General features: G+C 28.7%; 1 protein-coding gene across 12 annotated transcripts in view; it reads right to left on the reverse strand.

Moving 5' to 3' along the window:
• The window catches only part of LOC144845192 (calcium-activated potassium channel subunit alpha-1-like), a 95,138-nt gene that overhangs the window by 34,736 nt on the left and 47,014 nt on the right, over positions 1 to 13,388 (reverse strand). For 9 of the 12 annotated variants that reach the window (XM_078702374.1, XM_078702373.1, XM_078702372.1 and 6 more), the window contains exons 9-13: positions 13,246 to 13,351; positions 12,864 to 13,016; positions 12,315 to 12,470; positions 3,285 to 3,338; positions 1,123 to 1,232 (exon numbers count right to left, since the gene is read on the reverse strand). In XM_078702374.1, the coding sequence (XP_078558500.1) occupies positions 1,123 to 1,232; positions 3,285 to 3,338; positions 12,315 to 12,470; positions 12,864 to 13,016; positions 13,246 to 13,351 (579 nt within the window). Of the gene's footprint in view, positions 1 to 1,122; positions 1,233 to 3,284; positions 3,339 to 4,733; positions 4,752 to 11,563; positions 11,603 to 12,314; positions 12,471 to 12,863; positions 13,017 to 13,245; positions 13,352 to 13,388 lie in introns of all 12 variants that reach the window. The other 3 variants (XM_078702365.1, XM_078702364.1, XM_078702367.1) reach the window with 3 other exon arrangements.

The raw sequence follows: 13,388 nt of genomic DNA on the forward strand, positions 1-13,388 counted from the left end.
CATCTTTAATGTAGTTTGGAAGAGAATTCCAAAGCATAGGAGCTGCATAAGATAAAGCACGGTGACCGTATGAGATGGTCTTCACTTTACCACGAACAAGACAATTCTGAGATTTGGAACGAAGATTGCGACATGAGGATTGTGGAGTGAGAACATTGTCGATGTACCTCGGTGCAAGGCCATGAAGAGATGATAAATGCAGATTACACAGTAAGGAGAATCCTGTTAAATGTTGATCTAAAAAGATGATGATTTTGTATTTGTACGATTTGAATCCGTACCCGATTCAGGTAGATAGATTTTAGATTTTCTTTTTACCAATCAACAGTGAGCATGAATGACCTCACTTGACAAATGATAAACAAATTCGTGCTCAATGTGAAAGCACGCTTAACACTCACAATACGCGATTTGAAAGCAGTTTGAACAATATTATAAGCATACAAATTGAATTTTCAATCAAATTAACTATTTAAGGTAGACTAAATAGGAAGTACTTAGTATCAATAATCATGGATCAAATAGTCTTAATAGTTTAATAGTGAAATCACATAATTTGTTATCATAATAAATGTAATCCATGTTCTGGAATATCGAAAAGTCCCAACCACTTACCTGTGAGATCATAACCAAAAAGTTTATGATAATTGGTGGATTATACTAATAATGGAATTTCCGGAAAGTCATAAATCAAAAATTCCCTACCACTTACCTGTGAGATCATAATCATTTGTTATTGATACAACTATGAATAATTCTTTCCATAACTTCCGAAAGTCATGGAAGAAAAAAAATCCCTAGCATTTCAGGGCTAAAATTTTCACTAGCAAACATTATAAACTAGCTAATGTTTGGTGTTTAATAGTTAATTTTTAATCTAGCAAACGTACCTGAGGTTTGATCTGCCAATTTCTGTAAATTCAACTTATCCTAAAAAAGCTTCTAGGTAGGTTGCTCAAATTTTTTTAGTGGATAAAAAAGGTAAATTTCAAGCTCTGCATTTACCAGTGAGATCAAAATATGATAATGAAAGGAGAATTTTTTTTGTGTACATTCTGAAAAAGTCACGGATTTGATACCACTGAAATGGCAATTACTTGACAATTGTTGTATAATTCTTACCGTGTGACTTCCGGAAAGGTCATTCCTGTGAAGGATCGTGATAAATATTCAGTGTACATTTCGTTGCCACAACCATTTAGATAGTCTGTTTGCCACAAGTCATTTGAACCCTGTATTCACACAAGATGGTATGAAAAAGAATATTAAGAGTGTTAAAACCTGATTGACGTTCAAAAAAACATTACTGTACATATGCAAATATTTTAGGAGGAGTTCAGACAAGAGTATAATATTAGTAGAAGCTAACAAGTTTTATGCGAATTTGTGACGTATGTGCTTATTGAAAGTAACAGTATACCTCGCTATCTGATAATCTACTACTTGGAGTGCAGCGGTATAGTATTTGAATAATTACCTGTCGTTGATATCAACACTTCTCATGATACCTACTTCCTAGTTCACACGCTAAATTCACCACTGTCTTTAGCTAAGATACCATTAATACTCATATCTGAACACCTCCTTACTGACATTAGAACAATATTATTTCTAAAACTATTAATATTTTTATTGTTTTTGGTATGTGAATATATATGAAGATATATTTTAGAAGTCAAAATAACATTAAGTTTGCTATTGAATTACTGAAATTTGTTGTATCTGTTAAAATACATGGTAATTATGTTAATAATAATTAGTTCATAAATAGGTTGGTTTATGAAGTTCATATTGGTAAATATTGTTTGTGATTTATATATAGCATTTTAATTACAAATTGTTTAAAATGCTTTATTTTGCTATTAATTCATTTTCTTACCTGTTTCATTACCATAAAACAATAATTAAAATCATAAATATGTATAAAAATGAAATCATAAAAGCAAAGATAAAAATTTATTTAAATTGGCAATGTGATGATTTTGATAATTGTTTAAAAATGTGTATTTTTTATGAATGTTATGGTCATTATATAAATCTTTATGATTTTTAAGAAAAGTTATAAAATAAAATTATATGTATAATGTTATGTCCAATGTATTTATGATTATTAAATATGGCAAATATAATGCATTCTGATACACAAAATTTAACCAAGCAAATATAAATAAAACTGATTAAAATCTAATTTTCTTTTAAAATCATGTCATGTAAAAATTCATAGACTGAAAATAAAATGCAAAAAAATATGATTTTTGACAAATTCCGTCACCACACATCATTCTAAAAAATGATTCCTCAAAATAATAAAAACAAAATTTATTAAGACAGCTGGTATCTACAACAACTAAAATAACCAACACAATGGAATATCAATGGTTGAGATGTGCTTCGTAAACTAATTTGATCCATTTTTCACTGGTATAAAAACAACACTTTTATTATTTTTACTCAAGGGCTACAAATAGGGGGATACATGGCCTTCGCTTTATGACTGAAATAAGGCTGTTCTGTTGTGCTGTTGTGGAGGGTATAACGCTGAAATAGTGCCTGTAAAATCACACAACACTGGTGGATAAAAACATTTTGAATGGGAGTAGGATAATGCGGGAAGAAGCATGCATAAATGCAACAACAAAAATGTATTTAAAATACCAACAAGAGAAACATTTTTAATGTACTACATAGTTGTTTGTTTGGTTGATAATTATTCTTTAACATTACATTATAATTAATGATTTACATGGGTTTTTACTTTACACTTCTTCGATCATGCAACATTATTCCGGAAGAGCAACAATCAATACGAATACCTGATGATGATGGCCTAACACAAACTTAAGATAGTGTTTTGCAATGTACCTCATTATATCTCTATTAGTATTTTATTAATAGCATACTGCATATATAAATTTATACTTTGTTAAAAAGAATATGACTAAGATGCATTTGTAACTATGACTATTATACCATCTGTAATATTCAAATTATATCCAATTTATATGAAAATATTTGCTTTATCTAATATGCAAATTTACAAATGAGAACATCAGTTTGACATTGAAAGTATAATATATGCTGAATTTTAAAGGTAATTTTGTCTAATTTGCATATTGTCTAATTTGCATATTATCTAATGTGCATATTAGGAAAGATCATCAGGTATTCGTAATATGTTAATTAACTCTTCCAACTACTGCTGACCAATGGCTGCAAACTAGGTGTTAGTATATATACATTTAAATATAAAGAAGTACTGGAGCACTGCAGGTGTCAAGACTTACAACTAATTGCATGTCTTTAAAATCCGAATCACAAGCACCGTCACTTTTATTGGGCTGAGAGAGTAAAATTGAACATTTAAGGCAGTGTTGTAGTAGCAGTAGCGGTAGTAGTAGTATTAAATGCAAATATATACAATAATAAATAACGCATACAAGTTTTTAATACAAGAAAATCTTTCTTTATAATGTTAATAAAAATATTAAATCTTTAAATTATAACCATGAACTTTATTAACACTATAGTTGGGTTAAATATGAGATTTTTTTGTTTTGTTTTTAATTTTTAAATTAAAATTTGTTATTAATAAGTCGGAATGAGGGAAAAATACCTTGTAAAAAACTAGCAGACCAACATTATAATTAATTTTTTTGTTTTTAATTTCGTAATATTAAAATATAAATGTTTCTAATTTTAAAAATAAATAATTTAAAGGTGGGAAAAAATATGGGGACAAGAAAAATATTGGATTTTATTTATATCATACAACGGTAAACCTGAAATATAAAGTTGACGCAAAATTATAATATTCCTCCAACATTAATTATGTGTAAAAATACCTTACTGAAAAAGAACCAAATACACTTAACCAGAAGTGACTCGTTTTTATACCACTTGACATTTTAATCAAGTCACATTGAGACACATTGAAAACTCTATAGCACTAAAATTGTCAGTGTCTGTTAAACTATGGATTCTGAACTGTAGTTTGCACAAAATGACATTCATTAAAAGTGACGCAGTGAAATAGTTGCAAATCTGGAATGCACCAGAATTCCAAATCAATAATTTCTTAACAAAAACGTATCTGCGTTCTTTCAACAGCGTAACCAATCACCACTCGGGAAAATATGTTATATGGATTTATTAAATAAGTTTTAATATCCGTATACCCAAAGCTGAAGCAAACCACAACCTCATAATTATAAATATAAAATACATTTTGTAACAAATATTTATTATGAATATTAGGTATTAGTACGTTTATGTTACATTACTATATAATATAAGCATTTGAAATATATTTTAAAATATATTATTTTATGTTAAATTGTGCATACTGTGTGTTTAAGTTGTCTGAAGTATATACAAATTTTATATATTTCTTTTAAATAAATATATTATTTTCTTATTTAGTCTTTATTATGTTAAATGACATTTATTTTAATATTAATAATAAACATAAACTTCCACCTGAAGCATTAAGACAGTGTAAAAATCTATAGCAGTTACTTCAGTAAATGTATAGTTTACTGCAGAAACATAATTCTGTGTATGTCTGACTAAAAAGACAAATCATAAAATGTTGGACATTTTATAATGTAGATTGACTTATATGCAAGTAATGGTACATATAAAGACTACTGGAGTATATACCATACGTTTACTGCAGTAACTGCCGCAGATGAAGCCACAGGCTAAACAAACATTTGAAAGAAGGACTATCAAACCTTGTTATCTGGACTTTCCTATTTAAAAGGTTATGGTTAAAGGAAAGAAAGAAAAGAGAAGAAACACAACAAAAATTAAATAATAGAAATAGGGGAATACATCCACAAACAAATGGAAATGGGCTGGTTCTATGGGTAACAACAAAACATAACATTATTTAATATTTTAAGTTATTTATTGTATCTTTATCTAACCTAATTCATGCTACGATCCACAATGGTAGTGGTGTTTTTAAAGGAATTTACATTAATTAGTATTACTATTAATTAATTGTCTTAAAAAAGAGGGTGAGGTTGTGAATGTCTGTAGTACACATACATTATGCTAAATCTTAACTTTTAACAACATTCTGAGGAACTGTTAAAGAGCTAAGAGCAGCTTAATGAACAAAAGTTTTAAATGCAATTGGTACATCATATTGTTAGGGAATGATAAAAGCCATACAATATATAGATGCTATGCCATGCAAGGAATAAATATGTAGTGCCTCCATGGTGTCATTTAAAATTCTTATTTTTTTATTCTTGCTAAAATTATAATTGATACCCAGCATCATAATATCATCAATATCATCATCACCAACATCGTTATCATCAATATCATTATCATCAATATTATTATCATATCATCAATATCATTAAAATCAATATCATTATCACCCACATCATTATCACCCCCATCATTATCATCAATATCATTAGCTGGATAATTATCATCCATATCATTATCTTCACATCAAATATTATCAATATCGTTATCATCAATATCATTATTAGCTGTATCATTATCATCAATCTCATTAGCTGCATCATTATCATTAATATCATTATCCCCACATCAAATATTTATCAATATTAATCACCACTATCATTATCACCAATATCATTATCAAATATTATCAATATTATCTGATCATCAGCATCATTATCACCCACATAATTTTTAGCATCAATATTATTATCATCATCTAACCAACTAACCATTATTTTTTCAATATGCCATTTAGTGTTTTAATATTTATGCTTCCTTTTTATGCAGAATTATTTCATGCTCATTTTTTCACATGATATCCCAACAATTATGTACAGGGAAAATTTACTTTCACAAAAAGCCGAATAAACAATTCCTATTATTTTGAGACTTTGTTTTGCCGTAGCTTTACACACAAAAAACACATAATGAAGAGAGAAGATGATGGAGATAAAACAAAAACATAACGCTGTTGTACATTATATGTTTATATCGTCAAAACAAATGCAGATTCTGACTAGCAGTAGAATAAGAAACAGCATAGAGTTCAACTATGCTGTAGATGTGAATGTAAAATCCTTCACACAACTGTTTATTCGCTTGTCAAGTCAATTTAACTAAATCACTATGAAGCTATATTTGTTACAGTTAATGTCAGTCATGAAATGAATATAAAATGCTTTGTGGAATATTAATGGGGAATTTTTAAAACTATAAAGCATTTTTTATTTTTGCAGCCTTGGAACTGGCAATTCTAGATTAATTCTAACTAATCAAGTAGAATTCTATTTACTAAACTATTAATTACTATTTGTGTTTTATTAAATAATGCACTTCAACCTGATTAATCTACATTATTATATTAATATTATTATATTATATTATTATTTCTATCATTATTAATTTTCAAACCAGTGTTCACCCAGTAAATAAATTCTATATTCTTCTTCATATTTAAAAAATAAAAATGTGTATAATTTATTTTGTTATTTTTTGTGAATCATAGACTGATAATATGAGCCTATAATACACTATATACCAAAGTGCTTAATTTTAATACATTTTTCCTGGTGAAAAACTGGGAAAGAACACTGTAAAATATTATTATTACTATATTAATTCACTCATTCATGCTGAGCATGCATCTGTACCTTACAACAAATTTCATGTGATGGGCCTTTAGGGTGTTTGTAACAATTGTGATGTATTTCGTTCAGCATCTGTCGTTGATGAGATTAGAGGAAGAAAGAAGCTAAAATAAAATACGACATTTTAAAAAGAAACAAGAAAACAACAATGACAATAGAACAAAACAAGAAAACAATTATGAAAAATTCAACAAAAAACAGTAACAATATAAATTAATGTACATTTCTTGGCATTAAAACATTTTGAAAATTATTTAGATACCTTAAAAACCTTGAAAAAAAGCCCCCATGGCTTGTTTTTTTTTTTTCGAAAAGAAGCCCATCTCGAAAAGAAGCTGGTTTGAAAAGGTAATCTCAAAAAGAAGTAATCTCAAAATCTTTTCAAGATAGTATAGACTTTTTGAAATAGACTGTATGAATGTCAAAAGAATAGAAGGTCTATCACCTGTTTATCATGTTACACATTTGCAGAAAGTGTCTAAAAAATCATATTATTGTAGTAGCAATTTTAAAAAATGTGCATTCATTTGAATAAGAGGCTGCCCATTTTAGCTTACAAAAAATCTTGAAAAGAAGCCCATCTCGAAAAGAAGCTCATCTCGAAAAGAAGCTCATACTAGAGTCTTAAAAAAGACAAGGTTTTACGGTAGATTTATAATGCATTTAATTTAGTCTAAGAAAAATGTTAACACACTGTCTCAGTTACTCCTCAACACCCACTTTTCCCTCCACAACCAAATGCGTGAATTGATCTGGTGTGAAACTAAATTCAACATTTACCCTCAGATGGCCTAACAGATTCAGCAGTAAAACGCATAAGCCTATCTAATGGCTAATTGATTACAACTAATTAATTCATCAGAAGATCTAATGAATACTGTCAAACAATCAACCAGTGCCAATTCTAAAGGCATATTTCAACCTTGAAGTCTATACCTTGCTTGAAAATGACTTTACTAGCTCATATATAAGCCCACTGAACACAATGGGCTTATCTTCACCAGTGCTATAGTATATATTTAGATTGCAATTATTTTTTGTTACTTAGAAAATAGTTAATTGAGGATATCTATATTTCTATCTAGTCCTTACATTCAGCAAAAAAAAATGTTAGACAAAAATATATTTTTGTAAAATTGTTACAGTAATGTACATGAATATACTAAAAGCTTTAACCCAACATAAATTCTTACACACAAATGACTACCGGTTTATGTAAATACCTACACGTTTATTCTAAATTTTCGATGAACAATGAATTTAAAATATGCTTTTAATTTAAAATGTATTCCTTTTAATTAAGCCACATGCCCACATCTCACTGACAGACATAAAATTCTATATTATAATGTTGTGTAAACAAAATTCCTTCACAAATTATCATCCCACTCCGTCCGCATTTATCAAAAATGTTTCATCCTCCCTTTCTCATTCTAATTTCAAATACACTATCATATTTTCAAAATACATCTATTATATATCAGGAAGAGTTTACTTCCACCATCAAGAATCGCAAACCCTTCACTTGAGTCAAACAACCAAAATGACATGTATTTATATACTCTCTTGCATCATTGCCACACACTCTATCTCTGTATATCTATGTCGACGTGAATAGCTTATGACAATATTGACTCAAGAAATATTGATATATCTTTGTCTAGCTAGAGAAGTCATACTTTTTATTTCTATGAAAGCTACTTAGAAATTCATCTTGTCACATGTTAACATTTGTTATGTAGGGGCCTAAAATGGATGATACACTGTCAAGTAGTTGTTGCAACAATAAATATACAAATCTAGTTTTAAAAACATGAGGTAATTATGTATTACAAATACAAGCATTTTCAAATTAAAAACATTTGTAGTTTATGAAAGAATAACATACAAATCCACTAAAAACATCACTGTATTATGAATACCATCCATTTTCAAATTATTAATCAAATTCTCTAAATCAAAATTATTTTTTGTAAAATGATTATATGAGATTATTAATGAAATATTAAATCACTCATCTTTAATAAATAAATAAATAAAATACTACTTTTCCTCAAATTAGTTTTAATTAATACTTGAATAAATTAAAAACAACACAATTAATCATAATTATAAAGTATTATTTAATCATTATATAGAAAAATGGATTAGATAAAAAAGGATAGAAAAAATGTTGTTGCTAAAAAAATGCTTTAAATCTAAAGAAATTAAAATAATAGTTAAAGAAAAAACATTTAGATTTTCCTACATAACACTTGTATATAATTGACTTAATTAAAATAGGGTTTAAATTTCACACAACAACAAAAGATATGGCCCTAAATACTAACCACTTTTTGTTAAAGATTTGAAGCTTAGATTTCAATTTTCAGGGAGTTATTTTTTTCAGAGTTCAGAATATAGTATATTTATCAAACTGATATGAACAGAAATCAAATGTATTCACAAATTGAATCGATAAGATTAATAGTAATTTGCTGGGGTCGTTTTAAAACATACATTGTAAAGGTCATCAAGTCAAATGAGAATAGACAAAAACCTTGCATGCTAAATATATAGATATTATGAATTCTAGAATTGCTGTTTATCAACCAGAGTATTTATGTTAAGCATGACAGTTTTTTTAAGTAAAAGGAAATAAAATAGGTATAATATAATATTTTAGTTAAAAATGTCACAAAATTACACCTCATGAAATAATCAGAATAACCATAGAATATTGTAGAATTCAAGAATTACTTTTATATTTTAATAAAACAGCATTTATGTAGCATATTCTATGTTCTATGAAGAGAGGATATTTTGAACAGTTAAACAAGATCAAATGGGATGTGTGGTATCATCTATTTTTACTCATTCAGAAAATGTTAAAACAAATATAAACATTCTCCAAATTAAGATGTCCTATGGCAACATAGAGAAAAAGAAATATAAAATAAATTTCCTTTAATTTAAATGAAAATTGCATTTTTTTTAAACAGATTAATTCATTTATTAGTTAATTTAATATTTAGTAATAACTGCACTCACTAACTAATTTCTTATAATTTTATGATATAAATGATTATATATGGTAAGCGTACTATTTCTAATGATACGCAAAAAAAATGTGATTGACATATTGTTATGTATGAGTTTACATCCTATTGTTAATTTTATGCTAAATAATGTATTTTGATTCAAGAAGAATAAGCTTTTTAATTTATATATGTGTGAGCATGCATGGAATAATGGAAGGTTAAAGCAGAAACTGTAGGAAATGCAGGGAAGGACATATATAAACATTCATATTTTAAAATAGAATCAAGATTAATTTACTTAACATGATTAATTGGGATTACATTGTATTAGTTCTAATACACCATACAATTTTTTTTTAAATAATATTTTGTTTGTTATATTCATAGGTAGCATCTAGTATTAACATTGCTGGAAATTAAGAATTGTGAAGATAAACAACAATCTACAAGAGTGAAAAAATTGCCACAAAAGTCTCCACTTTCGGATCAGTTTTTCTTACAGTAGGAATTCTACACTTTTCAAACTTTATGTGACAAAAAATGTGATGTGACCATGTATAGACACGACGGTCTTATATCATTACCATATTTGGGCACATCACTGCCATTTTAGGGCACATCACATATTGTTTTGTCAAACTAGTTTGGTAGTGTAGACAGTGCTCTATTAAAGGAAAGTGTACCTTTAATAGGGTTTCCACAAAGATGTTCTACTGTACCATAAAACCGAAATGGCAGGTGTTTGCACATCCAGCAGAAGAGAAACTGTTTGAAGCAACATTTTCACACTGCAGATTGTCTCATTTACTCTTTCACAATGTTATCAACTATATGAGCAGACTATAAATAGTAGTATATTTTAATTATATACAAATATATATCTTATTGCTTTATGTTATATGTGCCTTCCAATATTACCTTATCACAGGTGTACCTTTTCATGAAAAGTGTTAATCTCCAATATTTAAAATAACTTCAAAACCTTACAAACCAAAAAGTAATATTTTGTTATTTTGTTTTTGCTGTTTATGCCTTTTTATTATTACAGTATTCTCCTTGGTTAGGACAAGAATGTTGTTACTGACAGTTAGTTTACATCCAATAATTATACTGTACAATATGATCTGAACTAGTGCAGTAATCAGGCCTAATAAAAAGGACAGTGTTGCTTAATATGATGAATTGAATTGGTTCAGATTTTAAAATATATCTTGTTTAACATTTCTCATCTACGCTTAGTAGGTCTACAGAAAATAACAAAGTAACTACAAAATGACCAACTAGTAACTATTGAACTACAGCCAACTTTCCAACAGGGTGCCTACATCTTGGTCAATGGAACTGTATTATTATTATTATTTTCCAATCCAAATAGTCTTGAGAACTTTCTTTAGGTCACAATAAAGTGGAGGTTTTAATAATATAATTATTTCAAAATGAAGATTGGCAATTTTCATGAAACAGTACACCGGTATCAGGAGTATAAAGTTCTATTGACACTTACACAAACTCTGGTCCTGGATCACTCCACATTCAATGTGTGGCAATATGTGTGCAAAAATTGCAAAAAAACATTTTTGCTCAAACGAGTGCGAGAAAGGGCACGCAGTTAGCAACTAATAAATGACACAGATGATCATAATTTCCACGCAGTTTCTGAATGATAAGAGATCTAGCTCACATAATGATGCAAGTGTAAAGTATTCGTAAAATATACATAGCAAATACATGCCATTAAATGGCATCCATTTGCCATGCATTGAATTTGGAGAATCGCAAACCAAAATATGTGAAAGTGGCAACCAGACATTAGTATGTGATAATTATCACTGAATGAATGAATGAGTGCATTTAGTATTTGTGATATACTATGAAATGGAATATCATACTATACTTTTTCACCATACGTACATAACAAATCTGGCCCATAAAATTAGTGGCTGAAACAATCTAAATAGGATCGAAAACCATGGCAACATAACAAATTAATACAAAATGATGCATGCAACTATTGGCACATTCACTAGGGTGTGTAAAGGGCAAAGGTTGTGACCTAATGTGGGGTCAAAGGGCAAGTGATACAATGATATATCTAAAATCATGCAAGATATGGACCAGTTCATAATTTTTAAGCCGGGATAAACAAAATTAAAGCCAACATTAAGATTTATAATATTCATCATTTATATTAAAACAAAAATTTAAAAAAAAAACAAACATCAAATATACATTTAAAAAAAGATATAGATTTGATGTTTAGCTCTGGTAAAGTAGACCTACATTATTGTGTATTTAAGAACTAAAGCCATATGATAAAAAAATCAGTTTTAAAATAGACAAAAGCTACATAGACACTGTAAATAAAACATTGAAAAGGTTATTCACATAAACAGATACTACATATTTGTAGATGACTTACATAAATAAAAAAAACATGTATAAAATTAATACAAAGACACAGTTATAAGTGAGTAGTATGTATAAAGGCAAAGGATTGTTTAATATACTGAAATATCAGTTGTATCCTATTAAATTCATAGGATTGGCCTTCAAACTAATTTACATCAATAATTGTTTTAACAATTATCAGTTATGTAATTTATATGTAGGGAAAAAATAATATATAAATAGTTAAATAGTTTTTTATGAAAAATTTCATTACCTCACTGTTTGACCTCATAGCAAATAAATTGGCCATTATCGTGGAGAACCCAGGAGCCAGGCAACTCTGAGCAATAAAGCCGAGTTTCAGCTCAGCAACACAGATTACATCGTCACCTTGTTGCCAGTTCCAGCTTGGGATATTCAGAAGATAGGCCTACAAGATTTAACATTCAAGTTCACATACAAAAAATATTTGAAATAACAATATTTAGTGCTATTTAAAGGATTGCATGGTAAATAAAAAAGTATAGTGAATAGTAAAGTAAGATTTGCAGTAGGCCATGTGTAGAAGACGGTTGTACATAGCGAAGGAAACTAAATTCTCAACCTTAATTTACTTCCTGGTGTACCGCAAACCTACCTTCTATTACATAGCGAGTTATATCATGGTTCTGAACTCAATATATAGTGATTCTTTCAAAATATGGTAGTGATATGACATCATCATGTCCATATATGGGCATATCACATTTTTTTGTCACATAAAGTTTGATAGTGTAGACAGAACTTTACATAGTGCGAACCTTGTGCGTGATGGGTACATTACCTTGTTGTGGTACTGCATTAGTTGAACAATAACCCTGATCCTTGCACAGCAATTTTTGATGGAGATAACACGCATGATGTTAGCTGCATCCTCCGCATCTGAGTCTGTGCAGTATTTATCGCAAAGAATGATACAAGCATCTGCCTCAGCAAGCTGTTACGTATAATAAACAAAAAAAACTCAGCAGATACATAGTATTTGGTTGTAAAAAAATAAAAGACAAGGTGAGGATTTAGAAGTGCACTATCACCAGAACTAGGAGCGAGTTGGCCTCAAACCCTTGCAGATATTATTGGCTCTTTAGGTATGGCCTCTAGTCTATTGTTAGGTTGTTGGTGATTCAAAATAAGAATAAAGAATACATCTAGGTGCTACATCATACCTTTATTCTATCCAAGTCTAGACTGTTTAGCACTGACCCCTTAAAGAACTCCAACTGTGTAAAGTAACGCTTAAACAGTGCTTGGAGCTCAAGATCAGGTTCAACACTAGAAAATATAAAATAAATATTCATAAGTTATATTA

This window comes from Antedon bifida, chromosome 6 (genome assembly GCF_963402885.1).
Source record: "Antedon bifida chromosome 6, ecAntBifi1.1, whole genome shotgun sequence".
Taxonomy (NCBI): Eukaryota; Metazoa; Echinodermata; class Crinoidea; order Comatulida; family Antedonidae; genus Antedon; species Antedon bifida.